The sequence below is a fragment of the Protopterus annectens genome, chromosome 6.part0 (genome assembly GCF_019279795.1).
Source record: "Protopterus annectens isolate FY-2018-M chromosome 6.part0, PAN1.0, whole genome shotgun sequence".
NCBI classification, from domain to species: domain Eukaryota; kingdom Metazoa; phylum Chordata; order Ceratodontiformes; family Protopteridae; genus Protopterus; species Protopterus annectens.
The window spans coordinates 716549919-716572798 of NC_056737.1; the positions used below are offsets into that span (position 1 = coordinate 716549919).

General features: G+C 41.1%; 1 protein-coding gene across 1 annotated transcript in view; it reads right to left on the reverse strand.

The window, feature by feature from the left end:
* Positions 1 to 22880, reverse strand: part of STYX (serine/threonine/tyrosine interacting protein) — a 940049-nt gene that overhangs the window by 387666 nt on the left and 529503 nt on the right. The window contains exon 3 of the mRNA XM_044073567.1: positions 13051 to 13104. Within this exon, the coding sequence (XP_043929502.1) occupies positions 13051 to 13104 (54 nt within the window). The remainder of the gene's footprint in view (positions 1 to 13050; positions 13105 to 22880) is intronic.

Here is a 22880-nt window from a genome sequence, read left to right on the forward strand (position 1 = left end):
CACAATAAACTGCACAACAGAAAACTGAAAGGTCTGTCGCCAGAGTTAGGGAGCCTTTGATAAGAAAAACCTGAAATCCTGTAGAGGTATTGGAGATTTTGGAAATTTTATGAAAATCTGTATAAAGCAATGGAATGTGGAAACAAAGTAGGAACACAAATAGAAATATTTATAGAAGCCTGAATTATGCCAAGATTAGAGGACGATAAGGCTCAACATCTAACAGTTAAGACATGAGGACATAAAAATAGAGATAAAAAATGGTGATGTATAATCATTCGGCATATAATAATCTCCAGGAACAGATGGTACTCCAGTGGAAGTTAGGAGGGAAGAAAGTGAGTATTTTAAAAGAAGGCTAAGCACTAACATCTTGGAAGAAAGCTGTGGTGGCCGTATTACCCAAGGTGGGTAAAGACCCATCAGACCGAGCTTAATATAGACCAATTTCAATCTTAAACCAGGATTATAAAGTATTTATGTCTCTACTAAAAGAATGGCAAAGGTGTTGCCAAGACTGACAGCTATGGCTCAATGTGTTTTTGTGGTGAGATGGCAAATATTTCACAACATTAATAAAACAATGATGACCCAAAAAGAAGCAGAATATAAGAAAATACTGCTGCTGCTATTGAATACTTTCGCTGCATCAAGAATCATCAACAAAGTAAGTTGGGATTTTATGAGTAGGGCAATGAAAGCATTTGCAATTCCTAGTGCAATTAGAATTGTATAAGAAGGATCAGAGGCAAGAACTGAAGTGTAAGGGCTCCTTTGATGAGTTATGTATGAACACAGGAACCAGGCAAGGGTGGCTTTTTCCCTGTTATTTGCTTTATACTTAGAGACACTCACAAAGAAAATAAGGGACTCAGAAATTCAAAGATATAATTTGGTACGGTAATAAAGAAAAGTTGGCTTTATTTCCAGATGATATTTTTTGCATTTCATAAATTCAAAAAAGGACAGCTCTATGTTGTGGGAACACTTTCAGACAGCTTCAAGTCTTTTCAGGATATAAAACTAATGAAGATAAAACAAAAGCTACAGCCATAAATTATGTACCCATTCACAAATTGGTTATACGACATCCATATTTATGAAGACATCATAACCGGTATTTAGAAGCATGGATTAAAAAGCCTCTGTTATGGCAGCTAACAGCATGCGAGAAAAAGCTTAAAAGATAATAAAAAAAACTAAGAAAATGGAAGCTCTTGTTCATGGATACAGACACCAAGATGCACAAGCAGCAAAAATGTTTTTAGTTCCTTGAGTTTTATAAACCGGTCAGACATTTTTACCAACCACATGGAGGCTGAGGACAATAAAGAACTGAAGGAATTTATCTGGGAGGGAAAGTGGACAAGAAGCAAGTAGGACAAGCTGATCCTCCTAATATAACAAGGTATCTTAGAATTTTACCTGACTTGAAGGAATATTTTAGGATTACACAGTTAAGACTTGTATACATAACATGAGCAGAAGGTTATAATTCAAAGTGGAAAGTGATGACTGTGAAGCAGGGGGATAGGAAGTTCAAGAAATAATGACGGAGAGAGTAGTATTCTGGATGAAAATCCTTAAGGAGAATAAGCACCATGCAGATTATAATACTCATACAGTTGCAGAAAGTATACTAAAAACTAATCCAACACGGTAAAGGAGAAGATATTTTCCCCAAAAGGGATGGCTGTAAGTAGGGGTACAGAAAATAGGCAAGAGGAGACTGAAATTTACTGGAGAAAACTGGCAAAGAATCCAAGGTATTGGTAACAAATAACTAGAGGGGGAAATATAACAGAGTGGAATGAGGCCAAGATGAAATCTAGACTGCATATTAGACACTGCTTTCCCAATCAGGGATTGACAACAGGCTCTAGGCAAAAAGAAAGGGAGAGGACTCCTAAGTGGAAGACCTGCACTGGTCGAGTTTTTAGTCAAATCTAGAACAATGGCTACTATTAAAAAAGGGTATAATTAGTGGCGCATATAAAATATTTCATGATAACTATAACAAATCAAGCAGAGGAGATTAGAAAAGATTGGCAAGAAAGGGAATGGAAAGGCACTCTACAAAGGAACAATGGGAGGGATATATGTATATCTCCCGAGTATGTAACAAAGTCCAGAAAGTTTTGGATTTTTCTTGAAGTGTCTGCATATGTATTCTTATACCCCAAGCAGACCAATTAAATTTTCTTCAGGTAGACACCAAATGATGGAGGTGGGATGGAGAAGAAAGAGGTAACTAGGAATGATTTTTGAAAATGTAACTAGTTATCAGATTTTAAAAATTCCCTACACAGTACTTTATCAAACACTGGTGGAGCAGATGGCTGTAACTAAAAAAAATATTCTTTTGACCTGGGACACAAAGCCTAAACCACTTGGACACAGTAAGGCCTTAAGTTTAATTGTGTTACCTGCCAAAAAAAAGCTATTAATAGAAAATGGAATCAAAATGTAAACAAATTCTATTTAAAGTATTAAACATTGTAAGCACAGTCATCAGAAGTTTCTACTCCTATATGGCGACATTCACCCTAACCCAAGCCCAAACAACTACCTCCCTAGTATCCCCTCCACTAGACCAAGCTAATTCTGGAAATCCTACCACTACACCCAGCTCTCTCCATATAGCCCACCTAAATATTCACAGCCTAAACAAAAAAATTACACAATTTCATGCCCTACTAGATCTACATTCCTTTGATATCTTATGCCTAACTGAAACCTGGCTTAAATCAGGAACTAAGGATAATGATATAATCCCACCTGGGTATAACATCCTCAGACTTGACCGTCCAATCAAAAATGGTGGTGGTGTAGCAATGCTCTACAAAACTGAATTACTGGATGTTAAGTTGTCTATCTCGCCTTCATTCTTGCTGTTTGGGATTGGAGCCAATCCTCGGCTCCGATTCGGCCATCTTCAATAGCTCGAGAGCTGTTTACTGGCTCGAGGCTACCCCTTATCCCATGATGCCTAGCGATAGCTACCCAGATCTCGTTTGCCGCTTCAGCTGCGAGGTGTGTCGTTTTCTGACTCAGGCTTGTATTTTCAAATTTGTGTAGAAATATATTCTTATACTCCATAAAACTATTAGATAAATTACCTTTTCTTAGTTTTATTTACTAGTGTTTGTTGTCGAGTACCTTGTTCCCCTTTAGTAGAACTCATTTAAGTTAGAGAGTTCTCCCCTCCCCCATTCCCTTCCCATTGAAGCCGTTTAACTTAGAGGCTCTCCTTTCCTCTGTTTTTTGCTATGGTTAAAAAAAAAAAAAAAAAAAAAAAAAAAAAAAAAAAAAAAAGGGGGAGTTTGTTATATTTTTTACATAGTGTGTTGTTGACTAGAGTAGAAATTTTTTTCCTATCTGTGTTTCTCTTCTGGTGTTTGGTTTTTTGTGGTGATATGTCTAAAGAAGCTAAAGTATCTGGATTTAAAAAGTGTGACTCGTGCTTTCAGAAAATGTCTCTGAAAGACTGGCACACTAGTTGCGTTTATTGTTTAGGTGCTGTTCACCTGCAGGACTCTTGTTCTGTCATGCCTTACATCCAAGAGTCCTGCAGGAACAGAAGAACAAATTGATCCTTAGGTGTCTGTTAAAACCTCAGGATTCACCGGCAGAGAGTTCACAGCCAGTGAAATCCCCAAAATCCTCTAAACTGTCGGCTCCACCTTGGGAGTCGACCCCGGTAAAGGATTTACAGATTATGTCGGTTCCGGCTGGCACCGACAAGACAACCCCTCCATCGGCTGCATCGGATGCTTCGGAACCATAAAAGGCTGAGGGGTCCCCTTCGTTAGAGTCAGTTCATTCGGTTCCTGGCTCTCCATTATTGCAAAGTGAACGTAGCCACCGCTCTTCACACTCCTCTTGATCCTCTAGGCTGTCGGATCATGATGTGGAGAGAGTAGTAAGTAGGTTGCTAAAATCACAGGCACTAGCTAAAATGCTGTCTAGCCCTCCTCAACAGGTATCGGCACCATCCACCTCCCTTTCTGCTCCTCCTCCGACTCCATTGAGCTCGGAGCCGGAGTTCGTTAGGGTTCGAGTAGTGGAACAGTCGGCTCCGATAACTATCTCCTTCGGTTCCGACATCGGCTCCAATTACCTCAATGGTACCTTCCATCGAGGTATCTGGACGCCGAGGCTTCCTCGTTGGCTCCGAGGAGGTGAGTGGCATCGGACCCTTGTCCGACCCAGTTCTCCCTCTCGGAGCATCGGCGCAGGTGAGCTCGGCTCCAACATCGGCCTCAGAGCCATCACCCTCGGCGTGGAGAAAGATTCCTATTTCTTCAGAACTGGAGCTTTCTCTGCCTTGAGGCAGGGATGCCTTTGAGGTCATGCGGAGTGTGCTGTCCCCCGAAACAGCTCCACTACCAGCCCAACCGGCTCCGTCCCCCTTAGTGTCTGTGCCAACCTCTGCTCCTCCTCCAGACCCCAAGCGTAGGGAACCAATGCTCCAGAACACCCCATTGGGTATTTCCTCTTCTTCTGAGGCCTCCATTGATCACTCAAAGGAGACCCCTCGGAAGAAGAAGTGCAAGAGGAAGCACATTGACTTCCCAGAGTCTGTCACTTCTGATATAATCAGAAGGGTCCCTGAGATCCCCCTCTGAAGAGGTTTCCTTCTCGGACATCCTGGAAATGCTTAGGCAGAGGGGGAACTGGAATCCCCTAACCCCTACCGAGGATGACTCTGTATTCCTGGATGCTTCTGGTTCCCGACCTTCCACCTCCTGGGTTTCTCTGCCTTTCGACTCACTTATGTCCGTAGTGGCTCAAAAGGCTTGGTCAGCTCCGGACACAGTGGAACCAACTCCGAGGAGACCTGGTAAATTTATTACAGCCCCCCAGGATAAGCAATTCCTTTCTAAAGGTGTGCCCGTGGATGCCATGATGGTAGCAGCAGCCACCAAAAAAGAGTTAGCGGAGACCTCATCTGCTCATCCCCCTAACAAGGAGTCTAGGACGATGGACAGGTACGAAAGCGAATGTTTGCTTCAGCGACCTTCTCCATGAGGTCACTGAACTATCTGTCATTTTACTCGACTTCAAAGGGATCTCCTTAAAGAGCTTGGAGATACCCTTCAAGATCCTACAGCTGAGGGAGCACAAGCCAAAGTAGCTTCCAGGCTAGCGACGCTTAATTCTGTAGTTAACTCCTCCATGAGGCTCATTTCCTATGCAGCCGATGGAGCGAGTAGTGCCACGGGCACGGGTGTAGCCCTTAGGAGGCATGCGTGGATGTGGCTGTGTCACTTTGTGGAACCCTTTCGAGCGTCCTTCACCAATACCCCCCTTTGATGGCTCCTTTCTCTTTGGGCCACAGGTGAAAGACACATTGACTAGGTGTGAGCAAGAAGGCAAGACTCTCTCTGCCGTGGGAGTCAGTTTTTCCACTCCCTCTAGACCTTACCCCAAGGGTCAGAAGAGTGGGAAGATGTGGTTCCGTAAATCTCAGGGAGCCTTACCTGACACACGTAGTGATTTTTCCTCCAGAGGCAGAGGGGGAAACAATAATAATAGACCGCCACCCTCGTGGCAGAGGTGGTCCGCACAACCAGGGCAACAGAGAATCCTTCTCTGATACGCCCTTCCAGCATCCCTGAAGGGGTGCCTGGCTGCTCACCTCTGGAGGCATTCGGGGGAAGACATTCACTGTACCCAAAAGCCTGGCAAAATTTAACAAAAGACAGATGGGTAGGGTCCATTATATCCGGAAATTAAAAATTCCCTTCCATCAACCCCCCCCCCCGTACAGTCAAAGAAGACCCTTCCAGATGTTCCACCCAATCTGAAGGAGCAAGCAGTAATAGAAGTTTTAAAACTGCTAGAAAAAAAGAGCCATCCAGGAAGTCCCTGCAGAACAGCACGGATCTGGAACTTACTGGAGGTTCTTTTTGGTACCAAAAAAGACAGGGGACTGGAGACCAATTCTGGATCTCAGCAGACTAAACAAATCTGTACAAAGAACAAAGTTTCGGATGTTCACGCTACAGTCCACTCTACCCTTCCTGGGTCAGGACAATTGGATGTGCTCAATAGATCTTCAGGACGCATGCTACCATATCATGATGGACAGACACTCCAGGAGATTTCTTCGCTTTCGGGTGGGGGCCAGTCATTACCAGTTCAGAGCTCTGCCCTTTGGTCTCACCACAGCCCCCAGGGTGTTCACCAAATGTATGGCAGTGGTCACGGCTCACCTGAGACGTCAAGGATTCCAGGTGTTTCCATATCTAGACTGGCTCCTCACTGCTACCACCAGGCATCAACTCCTACAAGCGCAGGATTATACAATCATATCCTGCACTCAGCTAGGTATTACAATAAATTTCGAAAAATCTGCCTTGTTACCCTGTCAATCTATCACTTACATAGGAGCAGACAAATACAAGGGATATGTTCGCAAGGTTGCCACTAGAAATAGTGTCCACAATTCGTCAACAAGTGCAAATTCTAATGCAGAGCAAAAGGATCCAAGTCAGGTATGTCCTTCAAACTCTGAGCTCCATGCCAGCTGCCATTCTTCTACTCCCACTAACGCGCTTTCACATGAGAATTCTTCAGTAGCTTCTTTTCACGCAGTGGTCTTTCCAAGAGCTACCCATGTCTCACATGATCCTGATCACGGAGGCATGCAAAAGACACCTTTCTTGGTGGATGGTCTCCATATTAGTTACTCAGGGCAGACCTTTCATACAACCCGCTCCAGTAACCACAGTGATGACAGACGCCTCCCTGATAGGGGGGGGGGGGCATCATCTGGGCAGGACAGTCCAAGGCGCTTGGCAACCTCATGAGTGCCATCTGCACATAAATGTCCTAGAAATGAGAGCTGTGCTCCTAGCGTTGCAACTCTTCAAGACTCTCTTCCTTTCGGAACCAACAGACAACATGTCAGTTGTGTGGTACATCAACAAGCAGGGCGGAACCAGATCCTAGCCCCTGTGTCGAGAAGCACTCAGACTTTGGCAGTGGGAGATTTCCTCCCATGTTTTCTGATTGCGACGCACATCCCTGGGAGATCCAACGTCATAGCGGACAGGCTCATCAGAGCTATCCTCATGCCTCACGAGTGGTCTCTGAATCAGGAAGTTGCGGATCTTATTTTCCGCAAATAGGGACAGCCTTGCTGCAATCTTTTTGCCACCCCCTTCAAAAGCAAATGCAGCAACTACTCCCTCCTTCCGCTTCCAGGTCACATACCCAGAGACGCTCTAGTCCACGATTGGCCTCAGGGACTTCTTTAGGTTTTTCCTCCGTTTCCCCTGATAAAACTCATACAGAAAGCAAAATCGTTGGGTTGCAAAATGATCCTCATTGCCCCCTACTGGCCTCGACAGATATGGTTCCCGTTCCTGCACCATTACCTTCTCGATCAGCCCTGGACTCTGGACCCAATTCCAGATCTCCTGATCAGGCGGGTTGCATCAATCCCTCCAAACTCTCCAGCTCACAGCTTGGTTGCTCCACTTCCAACCTTAGCCAGGCTTCCCAGCATTCCCCCAGCAGTCCGTGAGATTATCGTCTCCTCTCATAAATCTACAACGAGAAAACTAGCAAATGGAAACGTTTTTCTTGTTGGGCAGAGTCTAGGAATGTGGATCCCTTCTCAGCCCCAGTCCACGAAATTCTAGAATTCCTGGCACAACTGTTTCACTCCAGGGCGGCTTCCTCTACGATTAGGGTACAATTAGCGGCCATTTCTAATTTTCATATTGGTTTGTCAAATGCTAACATTATGTCTCATAAGCTCTGTAAAGCTTTTTTGAGAGGAACATCTCTTCTTAGACCTCCAGTGAGAGATCCCCCTCCTCCTTGGGACCTTAATTTAGTCCTACCTTCCTTAATTCTGCCTCCTTTTGAACCAGCAGCATCCTGCTCCATCAAGTTTCTATCTTGGAAGACACTCTTTCTGGTAGCTATCACTTCAGCTAGGCGTGTCTCAAAACTTCAAGCACTATGTGTTCGTCCTCCCTACCTGGTGTTTCACAAGGACAGAGTTGCTCTGAGAACGAATACTTTGTTTCTTCCTAAAGTCTGCTCACAAAATAATTTAAACCAATCTATAGATCTCCCTGTGTTCTTCCCAAATCATAGCAACAAGGCAGAGTACAAACTTCACCAATTGGACGTTCATAGACAATTGTGTTTTTACCTGCACAAAACTAAAGAAATAAGAAAGTCAGACCAATTATTCCTTTCTTATGTCTTAAACAAACAAGGTCTCCCAGTTTCCAAGGTAACCTTATCCAGATGGTTGTCCCAATTCTATTACTTTTATTTACCAGTTAAGGAACAAAGAGTTACCAATTAAACCGAAAGGTCATTCTACTAGGGCTTTAGCCACCTCCATAGCCTTTCAGTCTAGGTTGCCCATGGATTCCATCTGTGCAGCTGCCACGTGGGCAAACCCTCATACCTTTATTTCTCATTACAAGGTGGATATGGTCTCCCGGAGCAGAGCTGCGTTTGGTTCCACTGTTCTGAAGAGTCTGTTCCACTGAGCCACCCAGGGTGTTAGGTGCTAGTGACGCTGTCCCAAAAAGCAAGAATGAAGGCGAGATAGACAACTTAACATTAAGAAGTTATGTACCTACCATAACGTTCCATGTTAGTTGTCTTCATCTCACCTTCTTTCTTGCGTCCCTCCCTCCATCCCCCGTCCTAGTGGATTTGAGAGGAGTTCCTTTTTTCACTGGCTGAGTATTCTTTTATTCTTATTCTTCTGGCCAGGTCTTCCTAACCTATTCTAGATATTAGAATGCATGGAACAACCAGTTTTTTGATAACTGGTTTCTATCATTGTGTCTGGATTAGCTATTTCAAACGAGATGTGGGTAGCTATCGCTAGGCATCATGGGATAAGGGGTAGCCTCGAGCCAGTAAACAACTCTCAAGCTATTGAAGATGGCCGAGTCGGAGCCAAGGATCAGCTACAATCCCAAACAGCAAGAAAGAAGGCGAGATGAAGACAACTAACATGGAACGTTATGGTAGGTACATAACTTCTTAATACCAAACTAGATACCAAACCACCCTCACCAAGTAATAGCGAAATCTTAATCATCAAGCTACAGTTTAATACAAACAGATCCATTTACATAATCTGCTGTTATATCCCCCCAGGCAATAATATTAATACCCTTGAAAATACACTGAGTTGGCTCTCCACTTCCTTCCCTCAGGAGACTTTAATATTGATTGGAATTGCTGCATTTCTCCCAAACCAACCTCTCACATAAACCTTTTTGGCTTCAATCAAACCATTACCTTCCTTACTAGAATAAATAAATCCAGCTTCAAACAGAGCACCCTTGACTGGATTCTAGTCAATAGTAACCCCCTGGCTTATACCACTGGCGTACTACTTGACAATATCAGCGACCACTTGTATTACCAGACAAAAAAAAACCTATCCCCAACCATACAATTTTCAGAACAACCAGGAATAAGAAATATTTCAACCAAACTTCCAAATAGAGCTCAAAGCTTGCAATTGGTCTCAACTAAAATACTTACCTCTTGAAGAGACAGTTTCCTACTTCAACAATAAATTCCTTCAAATTCTTAACCACCAGGCCCTACTCAGTCAATTAAAACGAGAGCAAAGCCTGCTCCATGGCTAACCAAGGAGACCAAACAAAAAATGATACAGAGAAACAGAACATGGACTAAATGGTGAATCACTAAAAACATGTTTGACCACTAAACCTTTAAACAGCTTAGAAATTAAACAAAGAAATTAATACTCCTAGACAAGAAAAATTATTACTTGAAATTCCAACACGCTCAACACCAAAACCCTCAAATTCTGGTCAGTTATCAACAAATTACTACATCCAGGTAATTCTGAAACATCTACTCCTTCTAACCTCAATCAGAGTACACCCAACCAAATTGCTGACATTTTCAACAAATCCTTCTCTGACACTGTCACATCCCTAGCCAAGACCTTGTCACCTGCTGCCACCCAGGAACCTTACTCCCTGACCAATAAACCCCGCCACTTTCAAACTGCAACCAGTCTTAAAGTATCTCATCCACACCCTACTTATGAAACTTAAACCATGTACACCCTCAGCTGACCTCCTCCCAGCTGAGTATCTGCAAACTGCAGCTGGAGTACTTGCCTATCCTGTCTCCATTTTAATAAATCGAACCATAACAGAAGGCTTTATCCCATTCCCTCTGGAAAGTCTTTCATATCATTCCTCTTCATTAGGGGGATAACTCTAACGAACACTCTAACTTCTGTCCCACAGCCCTACTTTCTCCATTAGCTAAAAGCATGGAAAGATGCAGCCATCGGCAACTGCTCGACCATCTTCTCCAAAACAATCTTCTAGCAGACTGCCAACATGGCTTTAGACCTTATCACAGCACAACTACTGCACTCTTCTCATTTACAGACCATATTAATAAAAATCGTAATAACTTGATGTCCTCAGCTCTCTTTTTAGACCTCTCCAAGGCCTTTGATATGGTTAACCATAAACTTACTAAACACCCTTAAATCTCTGACATTAGACTCCCAGGCAATCCAGTGGTTTAATTCCTACTCAGAAAATAGACATCAAGCAGTTCTTTGGGAAAATCACATATCTTCTCAGCTACCCATTAAAATTGGAGTCCCACAAGGTTCCATTCTTGGACCACTCCTCTTCTCTATTTTTATTAATGATCTAAATTTGTCCCTTCCACAAACCACCTGCATTCAATATGCTGATGACTCAACACTCATATGTTCAGCACCATCCCCAGCTGAGCTTCAGACTAATACCCAAAAAGTATTTACACCAGCTGAAAACTGGTTCTATCAATATTGTCTCCTACTTAACCCCAAAAAAACTAAATTATTACTATTCACACCTACATAGAAATCATCTACTTTTGACTTCAATATAACATCTAACAATGGCACAATAATATCCCCTGACCTTACCACCAAACTTCTAGGTGTCACAATAGATCATAATCTTAACTTTGATTCTCATATTAACTTAACCATCAAGTCAGTCAACAGAAAACTTGGATCTTCATATAGGCTTAAACCCTTCCTCACTGCTTCAGCTAGAACCACCATCGCACAAACACACCTGCTCTCTACCCTTCTCTATGCCTCACCAATTTTTACAAACTTATCTAAATCTAATATCAATAAACTAGCAACTTCATACAACATTGCCAGATTTGCCACAGGAGCTCCTTTTCTTACCCACCATTGCATAAATCTTAAACAACTTGGTTGGCTGGAATTACAAACTCAACTGTTGCTATAGCAACTTAGCATCACCCACAAAATCTTCTATCACCCCATGAATATTATCATACTCTGTACTCTTATTAGCCCTTATAAAAACCTCTCTTCCTTGCGCTCAGCCACCAAGCTCCTAGCAGCCTCCCATAAATCCCACAACAAAGCTGAGGACTGTTTGTTCTCCAACTCGATTGGTCCTACTTGGAACAAGCTTCAAAAGCAAACATGTAGCACTTGCCTCCACACCCATTTTCAAGAAGCATCTAAAAACCTTCCTTAATTCCCAATGGCTCTGCCTTTATACTAATCCTGACTGAAACATTTATTGCCTCCTGTCTCACATCTGTTCTTTTTACTTTAACTGCTATTTCTACTGTTCTACAGTGACAGTATATATATATATATATATATATATATATATATATATATATATATATATATATATATATATTTTCTAAAATAATTCATGTCAGTCCCCTTATGTAATTTACTTAAATTCTGTCTTGCGTATATCAATGTTACATATGTTTTCTCTCGCATTTTAGCAATACCTTTGATTAGCAATTTTTCCACCTGATGTATTTTTTTTGGCTGTTCTACTAGCATTGTTTTTTTTTACTACTTTTTATATTTTTTTATGATTCCGTTTGTGGAGCTTTTCTCCCCGGGCCTCTACTGAAAATGGACATGTATCCAGCTAGACTAGCCTGGTCAACAAATGTAAAAAAAAAAAATAAATAAATAAATAAAGAGAAAAAAAATGGAATACGGATCTTCAGAGAATGGAAGGAACAAATGACATAGAAATGAATGGAATTTGTGGGAACAATACATGCAGAATAATGTTCAGGAGTATGTGTGAGGTTTAACGCAAGGCAGGAATTGAACTTTTTATGTAATGTTGGGACTGAAAGACTATTAAGAAAGCAAGCATGTAATGTACAATGTGTGCAAATGGGAAGCATTTTAAAATTGTATTCTTGCTTTTCCACTAATGTATGTGTACCTACATCTTGCGTGATAACTTAATAAAAGTGCATACAACATTTTGTGATGGCTTGAAATGTACATTATAAAAAACATGATGCATGTTGCCTTACTTGCATTTTTAATAATGCTTTCTCATTCTACTGTAAGCATGCCAGTTTTAATGACTTTACTGTAACTCTTCTTAATGCATGACAAGGAAACCAACTTCTATCTGAGCTAGCAGTTCAGGAAAACAGCAGCTTATCTATTACTCTTAAGGAACAGAGCCTCATGAGTACAGTGCAATGCCCCTCATGCTTTACTGTAGTTTTAATTACTTATGAATCCAGGCATCTCCTTCAAGGCTAGAACTTGCATTTCTAATCTCTGCATAAAATTAATGTGTAAGCACTACAGGGCTTAATCAAGGAGACTTGCGTGCTGAACAAACTCAAGCAAGCAGAAAAAATATATACAAAAACACATCTACTGAACCAACATCTCCCACCTTAATACAGTCCGTCTACGGTCCTTGAATTACTTTTGGAAAATCCACAGGTAGTATTATACTCCTACATACAATCACATATTTTTATATTGCCAGAAAAAAATTCAAATAGCATTCTATACCTTACACTAAGCAAAAATAAAAGTTTTCTTCCAGTGTAAAACAATCATAACAGGCAAACAAAGCAACAGTCATTAAGTAAGCTGCTGTTAACATTAATCATGTTTACTCATCCTTCAAAATTTATATCCATTTTTTATTGAAAGAATGAATTTCAGTGAATAAAATTATACCATACCTTGCTTTTCATGGCTGCAGAATAAGGACCCAAAAACAGACCAGGTAAAATCTCCTAGAATTAAAAACTGTGTTACTCAGCAATTTATCAAAACACATATGCCTTGGTTACTTTTCTTTACACCATTTACAGTACATAAAAACTAATGCTAAACCTCATTCTATGCACATTTCATGTAGACTACTAATACAGATGAAAATGTGACTTCCGTATTTCAGGCAAGCACCTACTTCATGTTCCACTTACATTAGCCAGAAAAGTCATGAAATTCCTGCCTTCTTGGCAAATAAGAAATGAAGCCCTGACTACAACCTGGACGAGAAGAGATCAATTAACAACTCAGGTGAACAATGTCAGAACAGACTCTCTCATTACTATCAAACTGTCCACTAGGGAGGCAGTCAAGGACACAGTTACCCTAATATGGAGATATCTTGGTGTCCAGCAGCATCTGGTTCACTGCAATGATGGGCACACACTTTACGAACCTCCTGGAGATGTGGTGAGGCCAAATGGCAGGGTCTGGAACTTTTAATGAGCGACTCCTGAATGAGTTGGATGTTTACGTAGGTATTTTAGAGGTCCAAATAGCGTCTTCTTTGCATAAGCATGGAAAGATTGATTGCACAGGGACCATGCAAGCGGGCTCTTTGGAATGCACTGATTTAGGACTCTCCAACTTGCAGTCTTTTGCTTTCTTTCACTCATAAAGGTTTAGCATTTTCTGGTCAGGCACAGCATATTGCTTAATTCTCTTCTGATGAAAACACCTTTTCTTGCTGCAGACATCTGAAGGAGTAGGATGTTTGGAACAGGAAGATACTACAGTCTGGAGTGAAAACAAATGGAATTCAATAGTGTCTGGATATAATTTCCCTGACCCACTTGTCCCATGTAATGGCCATCCCCATGACAAGTGGAAGGACAGGCAATCCCAGACTATCTTTAGACTGGGACAGCTGGGTGAAGTTTCACAGAGCAGCATGCAGGCTGTTGGAGGACCATATCACTCCTGACTGTTCTGCAGACTCTTGCTGCCTGCTGTGAAAAATGCTGCAACCAAGTCAACCTTTCGAAATCTGCTGTTGGCCACACATACACCACAGGTGAAGCAGACTCCACTACACTCAAAAAAAATCAAGTACAGAGAAGCTTCAAATATGACTTGATCAGCTGTGAAAGTATTTCCTTCTTGTTTCTATTTCTCCATTTCTGTTTTAACTGATGGAATGAAAAGTAATGTCCTATTAAAAGTGGGATTTATAAATTTTGCTTGTGTGTCTTGGGCAAAGTCGATGGGTATGACAATACAGTGCTACCCCAGGGCCTGCCATCTGAGCCAAACCAACTACAGCACTGCAAGGCAGCTGCATAGTTAGATTAACAAAAGAAAAGGTTGACAGGAAGACAAGACCCTAACCAGCTAGTCACTCAGATCAGCTGATTTCATTCATCAGTTCTCTCTGGAAACAGAGAGCATAAGGGACAGTTTACAGCCCTTAAAGAAAATGTGGAGGACATACTACTACACTTCCCCAAAATGCTCAATACATACATCTCCTTGTTAGGATAACACAGCTCCATGGTGGCAGGACTCTAGGGGAGATCTTTCCAGAAATGCTCAAGGTACTGGATGTTTTGGGGTGTTGTCATTAATGCATCTTTTCAATACTGTGTGGTACACAAAGAAAGCACCTCTGCTAGCAAATGGGGATAGTGGATACCAGTTTTCAAAAAGTGTGGCAAAACCTTTGCCAACTTACAGATCACACTCCTTAGCATCTCAATGAAAGCCTGTGCCTGGATACTGAAAATGAGAGACTGTCTTGGCAGCTGAGTCTCTGGTTCATCAGAAGCAATGCAGATTCCATCCTGAATGTGGAGCAGTATTATCTACTCTTTGCCTCTGCATCAATACTGTGGAAGTCACAGAAGGTTTCCAATTTGTCTACATGTCTTTTCTGTACCCACAGACGATATCTTACCAAGTTCCTTGGAATGACCTGTGGAAAGTGCTATAATAAAATGAGGTCCAGGGCAGCTGCTGCTAAATACCATCTGGTCCCTGTACTTGTGGAGTGACAGTTATATGAACATTCTTAACAGCATTCAGTAATAGTAAATAAGTCCAATACATTCAAAATGGGCATAGGATTCCAAAGTGTGACTTGTCTCGCTTTTTCATGGCAAAATATTAAAGGCAAAGTAGAGGTTTCACAGTATCCATTTTAGGACAGCAAGGGTTGCATCTCTGCAGCTGGATGACAATGTTGTCCTCTTGGTCTCAAGTGAATGACCTCCAGCATGCATCAGAGCATTTCACCACTTAGAGCTGAAAATGGCAGAGGAATCAACACTTCAATATCAAAGGTGAAGGTTCTCTCTTAAAGCAAGAGCTATGCTCTGCAAGTAATTAAGCAGCAACGTAAGTGAAGTTTAAGCATCACAGGGTCTTGCTCACAAGTTAGAAGAGATGATAAACCTGACCGGCAGAGGCATGCAGCCGTAGCAGTACTGAAAGTGTTATACTACAAAGTAACACTAAACTGGGAGCACAGCTCTGTAATGAAGTTCAGTCAAACAATGCCCACTTCTCATCTATTACTACGCGTTTTGGGTACTGACTGAAAGGATGAGATCAAGAATACAAGTGGTAGAAAACTGTTTCTTTCACAGGGTTGCTGGGTTTGTTCTCTAGGACAGACTGAAAAAAAGTTTTGCAATTCAGGAGGATCTTTAAGTACAGCCATGCTACTCAGTACTGAGAAGCCATTTGAGTTGGTATGCACACCTAGTGGGTGCCCCTCATGGGAGCTATACCAATCACAGGGAAGGAGGTCCTGGGACAAACCCAGAATACCCTGGAGAGAATCTCTGCCTGCTTGAGACTACCTTGGCATCCCTACAGCAGCAGCTGAAGACTCTTCCTGTAATAGGAAAATCTGGTCTAGACCACGTACTAAAGGTACCATCTTCACAAAGATGATCAATAAATACGGATGAACAAACGTGGTCACGTCTCACATCTTCAATGAAAGGTCTTCTCTTTTTATACTATAAAAATGTAGCATAAAAAGCTCAGTCACTTTCTAATGGTATGAAGATCCTTCTACAGCAGCTGACAAGCTATCACTACCTCCCTACAGTCACTATGATGCTTGTGGAATTTTCCCTAGAAGAGGTGTCTGAGAAAATGTTCCATCATAATCTTATAAAATTATCTGCAAAATATTCTCATCTGTAATCTCAACAGGCCAGAAAATAAAGAATCCTTCTTCTGGTAGCTCTGAAACAGAAAGATTATTTGAAAGTACCATGGATCTCCTCAGACATGCCTGGTAATTGCTTTCTTGCTAGTTGCCGATACTGTTAGTTTTCCTTCTGTTTTCTCTAGAAATCTCGCTCTCTCTGTTGTATAAAACTTCTTAGAATACTGGGGAAAGGGCAGGTGAAACACCAGTCTTACTGCAATGACTTTCCCCTGACTCCTCTGAGTCACAAGACCACTTGTGATGGGGCAACTTTATCTCATTTTTGATGAAGACAGGATTTCTTTGAGAACTTATCCTTCATTCATGCCTAAAGGGATATCAGTTTAAGCCATGTTACTTACCTCGCTTTCTTTTTTTCCCCTGACTTTGCACATCTGCAAAACAAATGCCAGAAACGTAAGCGCCATGGAGCTGAAATAAATAGAACCTGCTGGGGGGAATGATGCATCTCAAAAAGAACCATGGGCTATGGAATAAGCTCCCCATCTGTGTCAGGCATGCCGGATCCTGTTCAAAAGAAACCTTGATCATTGGATGGGAAATTGCAAATTCACCCCCCTGCCTGATCTCCATGTTCATAGGTAGGTACTAGGCTATCAGCCCTGGGGCCTATATAAGCCTTGCCAAAAAGGTTCCCTGGCTTTCACCACCCAAGAAAATTATTTTCCTGTGCCCCTGTCCAGCAGTGCCGCAGAAGTGATCCCCGGGGTGAATTTTCTATTTCCCATCCAGTCGTCAAGATTTTTCTTAAAAAGGGCCTATGAGGAGCTTTGCTTGACATGACTGGGTAGTTTGTTACAGAGTATGGGAAGTCTCTGGGACAGGAATCTACCCCTCTAGCATGTTCCGTTGATTGTGGTGACAAGGTTTAGGTCCCTGGAGCGTGTGGTATGGAGAGAATGGGATTTCTTTAAGTGCAGCATGTCCAACAGTTCTGGGTTTGACATAGCTTTGTATGTTAAGCAGAGATCACCTCTGAGTAGGCAATATACAATGGAGTAGAGCTGGAGTTTTCTGAGACTATCTGTGTATGGCATCTGTTTGAGGCCGGTAATCCTTTTAGTGAGGTATTTCTGTGGCCCTTCCAAGTGTTGTAGGAGTCTTGTGAGATGCATGCCAAACGGAGCATTGTACTCTATAATGGGTCTGATGAGGGATGAGTATCTGATGAACAAAGGTCAACAGTGAAAAAAAAAAAACTCCGAATAACACACCTCCCATGAACGCAGCCCTCCTTACCAACATAACCTACCATATAGACATCCAAGGAACTCTGGGACAACATTGGGTTGGGATGCACAGCTAGGCTTGTAAAAACCATGGTGGTTTCTAGCCTAGTATGAACCTATAAACAAGGGAGAATGTAGACATCCAAGAAATGGAATATCTTCTTGTGAAGGTAAGGGGGGGGGGGCAAACTATGCCAAGCAGACTACTTCCAAGTGGTTGTCTCATGTTATTACCTTTTGTTACACTTGCCACAACAAGACAATTCCAGGCAAGGTCAAGGCTCATTCTACTAGGGCCTTGGCTTCATCAGTGCCTTTTCAGAAAGGTTGTATGTTAGAAGCATTTTAAAAGCAGTAATTTAATTATATGTGCATACTTTTACAAGGCACTATAAACTAGACCCATTCTCCAGGCCTAGGACAGGCTTTGCTATAAATCATTCTCTGACCCTCATCCTTCCTCCTCCCAGTCAGGCTAAGCTATAGTAATTTACCCATACTGTTAAGGCTACTGCAGCAGTGATCGTAATGATGAACATACTACTGTTTTGTGTAAGTAAACTTACCATAACAGTAGACGTTCAAATGATCAATGCTTCAGTTGTTGCCCCTTCCATTCCACCATACTATTTTTAACATATCTATTAAATTATCACTTAAAATATAAGCAAACAATATAAACCAATTCATATTAAGTTTCAAGTAACATATTACACAATACGTGTTCTTTTTTTTTTTTTTTTAGAACTGTCATCAGTTCAGCATTACGTAACTTGCTCAATTCCAACCTTCCCTTAAACCTCACTCCTCATCCTGAACATTACTCTGCATGTATTGTTCCCGCTATTTCCATATTATTCTATATAATTTGCTCCTTCCCTTTTCTAAAAGATCCCACTTCCAGTTTTTCTTTATCTCCTGTACAATATTCAATGCTTCAAACACAGTTGGTTTAGACTGATTTCCATTTTCTAGCAATTGTTTTTGACAGCCACCAGAATTACATTTAAGAAGGCCTTAGTATACACATAGGCAATTCAGATCTGTCCTAGCTCAGAATCATCATCTCTTTGCATCCATTTGCTCACCCAATATTTCTCTCAATACTTTGTAGGGAATGTTTAAAATCTGCCAACTCATTACACTCCCAGAACATAAGTTTCCAGTTACCCCTTCTCCATCACCCCACCCCTTTTAACATTTGCCATCCATGAAAGGAAAAACTATTTGAAATTTATTTGGTATATAAATACTTCTGCAAACGCTTCCAAGCAAAAATCTTAAACAGTCTAGACTTTGTTGCATACTTGGGAGCCATACATATGTCCTTCCCAGTGTTCCGTTGTAAACTACTTACCCAGTCTCTCTTCCCAATCTTTTCTAACCTCAGCTGATTGATTCTTATACTTGCAATAATTTATATCCCCACTAATTATCCCTTTTTTAACAGCAGCTTCTTCTCTAGATTCATCTTAAAACTCTACCGTTGCAGATCTTTCACTTGGATTCACCTATCCCTTTCTCTTTGCCTACACTCCAATAGCAATCCCTGGTAAGGAAGTCATTTGTTAGCCTGCAGTCCAAACGCCTTCTTGGCCTCATCCCATTCTACTGTATTTCCCCTCTCTAGTTATTTGCTCCCAATACCTTGGTTCCTTTGCCAGTATTCCCCAGCAAATTCCAGCTCCCATTTACCTATTCGCTGGACCCCTACTTGGAAAACCTCCTTACTACTCCTATGTGGACTTAGTTCTTAGAATATTTTCTGCTACTCTATAAATATTATACTCTGTATGACTGTTGTTCTCCTTAATAATCTGCATCCAAAATCCCACTCTTCCCCGATTTCTTGAAATTCTCCCCTGCTTCCTCATCATCCCTTTCCACTTAGATAAATAAAAGCAGAGAGGTATAATTCAATGAGCCTCAATATCCCTTCAAATCAGGTAATCCTAGCCCACCTTACTCTACTGGAAGGGTCAGTTTATCCCACTTGACCCTTCCCCTCTTCCCTTCCCAGATAAATTCCTTCAACTTTTTAATATCATCCACAACTTCTCCTCAGGTTGATAAAACTATGTCTGACCTGTATATAAAACGAAAGTGAACAAAAACATTTTCACTGCTTGTATCTTACTATTCATAAAGAAGAACCTCCAGTTTCTCGGTTTTTGTATCATCTTTGGTTTAGTTTCTTCCCACATATCTTTAGCTGTCATAACAAAACTGATTTTAATCCATACTCCGATATACGTTATCTTATTGTGTCCCCATAAATATGCATATTACTGAAGCAATTCACAGCAGGTGCATAATTTACAGCTATAGCCTTGGTTTTATCTCCATTAATTTTTTTAGCCCAAAAAGACGAAACTGTCTCAAAATGTTAAGCACTGAGGCGCCCTTTGTCTGGATTTATTTATTTTTTATAAAATCAACTGTAAATAAGGCCAAAATTTCTTGATTACCATATAAATTATATTCTTAATTTCCAGAGTCGCCCCTCCCCTTTTTTTTTCCCAATGGATCTAAATATACAGAAAGTAAACGGGGAAACAGGACACCCCTGCCTTGTTACTCTGTTCAAAAACAACTTATCAGAGAGGAACCCTTGCACTTTAACTCTTGCTTCCAAATGTTCAAATATCCGCCTAATTAACTATTAATTACTGTGTCATGGAATGCAAATGCTTCCATTGTCCCACTCAAAATCCCAGCTTACTCTGAAGAATGCTCTTTCTGCAATCAAGACCTACCACCAACAGCGGCATTTTCTTAAATTCATCACAGTTATCAAATGTCTGCCTCCCCTCCACAAAACCACATTGATCCATATCAATCAATTTTCACATCTTTCCAATTCTTTTAGCCATTATAGACAAACACTTTATAATCATGGTTTAAAATTAAAATGGATCAGTATCAAGCTGGGTCTGATGGGTCTTTACTGTCCTTGGGTAATACAGCCACCGCAGCTTTTTTTCCCCCCCAAGATGCTGGTGCTGACCCTACTTTTAAATTACAAGTTATGTACTCGCCATAACTAGGCATCTGTGCTGTCCATTTTCATTCTTCCTCAGCACACGGGTTTTATTCAACTCTGCCACATGCTCCAGACTTTGTATCCAACGCTCAAGTTCCCCCTCTACCCATAACACCTTTTGTCCATTCTCAATACCTCAGATCTAGTTTGTTGCCATTAAGATCCTTTAACTGGATAGAAACGGGAATAGCTGACAGAATAGGGCTCAAACCTGGAACTATCAGTTATAATAAATAATAAACAGATTCTTCCAAAGGATTTAAAGGAAGTTGAGGAACAATGAAAATGGACAACACAGACGCGAGTACATAACTTATAAATCTGATGCTGTCCTTTTCATTCTTAAGCAACACATGGGACAGAGTCTCCAGCTATGCTGACCTTGGGTGGCCCTCAAGGGATATTCTGGAGTACAGACAAGCCCAAGGCAGCTCTACTTATGAATATTAGAATCTGTAATGAGTAACAAAGGTATGTGCACTGGACCATATGGCTGCTGCAGAAATATCAATAGATGTTCTTGATCAAAAACCAGATGAAGTTCTCCCCACCTAGTCCTATAATTCTCTCTCCACCTCTAAACCCCTCGCTAGCTATGATTACTAGCTAACCAAACATAATTTCACATATTGTAAATATCTAATTTGTACCATGTACCTAAGAAATTACACCTGCTCTCTAACATGAAATGTAATTGCAAATTGTTCTTTACTAATATTGTATTTGTATCTAAAGATACCTTGTACCTAAGAAATTACGCCTGCTCTCGAACATGAAATGTAATTGTAAATTGTTCTTCTTTACCAATATTGTACCTATATCTAAACTATGTAATGTAGAGCTTTTCGCCCCGGGCCTCCACTGAAAACAGACTTCATGAGCACAGTGGTCATCAAACTGGAAATAAATAAAATAATACATAAGTAGTAGTTATGGAGCTAGTTGCGTCAGCTCAGATCCAAGAAATGCAATCAGTGATCCATTTAGCTAAAGTACCTTTAAGAAGCTGGATAAGCCAGTGTTATTGGAGAGAAGGAAACAAATAATTGATCTGATTTTTTGAACTGGTTTGTCCTGTATTGACAAAGTAACTGTCTGTGAACATCTAGAAGATGTAGCATGTACTCTCCTTTATTTAAAAAAAATGGAAGGACTGGTAACTGAATGGATTGGTTAATGTTGGATTCAGAACAGAAGCTACTTTAAGTAAAAAGGAAGGGTTAGTTAAAAAAAAAAAAAAAAAAAAACAAACAAAAAAAACCCCTGTCCTTATGGAAGACAATGTATGGAAGTCTTTAATGAAACAGCCTGGAGTTCAGAAATTCTTCTTGCAGATGTAATAGCTAATAAGAAGACTGCTTTTCATAAAAGAAATTTTAGGCCTTTTTTTTTTTTTTTTTTTTTTTTGCTGAAGGTTCAAAGGGTTTTGAGTTAGGCCTTGTAGTACAGCTTGTCAGATTCCAGGGAGGAACTGGTGGTCTGAGGAGAAACATTCCTTTCAAAAAAGCTTTACATAACTTGCAAGAGGTTACGGAATAATTTCTTTCTCCTGTATGAAAATTAGAAATGGCAGCTAACTGCAATTTAATCATAGAAAAACTAGCTCCTTCTTTAAAGAGAAAAGTCAAATTCAAGAATAGCAGAAAAACGGGCAACATTATTTTTCAAAGCCCAAAGAAAGAATCTTTATCACTTATTCTTGTAAACCTTCTTGGTAGCATCTTTTTGCGAGGATAAAATTATGGGGCATACTGTGGAAGAAAGCCTGGGCTGTCAGACCATTACTTGAAGTGGATAAACCATGCAGTTTGCTTGAGCACCTGGATATTGGGATGGCTCATCATGAGGGGGTGTGAGATGAGATCTGGAAAAGGTTCAAGTATCCATTGAGGATAACGAAGATGAGACCATAAGAAGGGAAACTACACCTGTCAAAGCCAAAATGGGGCAGAGGACGATTAAGCACTTCACCCCAGTCACTTACTATAGAAATTTGAGAATTAAGGTAAGTGGGGATAACCGTAAAGGACACCGGATGGCCAAATGTGGACTACAGCAACTCTTGGTGACTCCCCCTTGAGGGGTTATCAGAGCAAAATACCTGCCGCACTTGTTGCTGAGGGGAAAGCAAGGTTGGCCCCAACAAAGAAAAATCTCTTCCGCCACAGACGGTTTGAGGGACCACTCATGCAGTATCAAAATGGACCTGCTTAATTTGTCTGCTAACACATTGTTTTTCCCTGGTATATGCATTGCAACTAGAAAGCTGTTTGAGATCGCCCACTG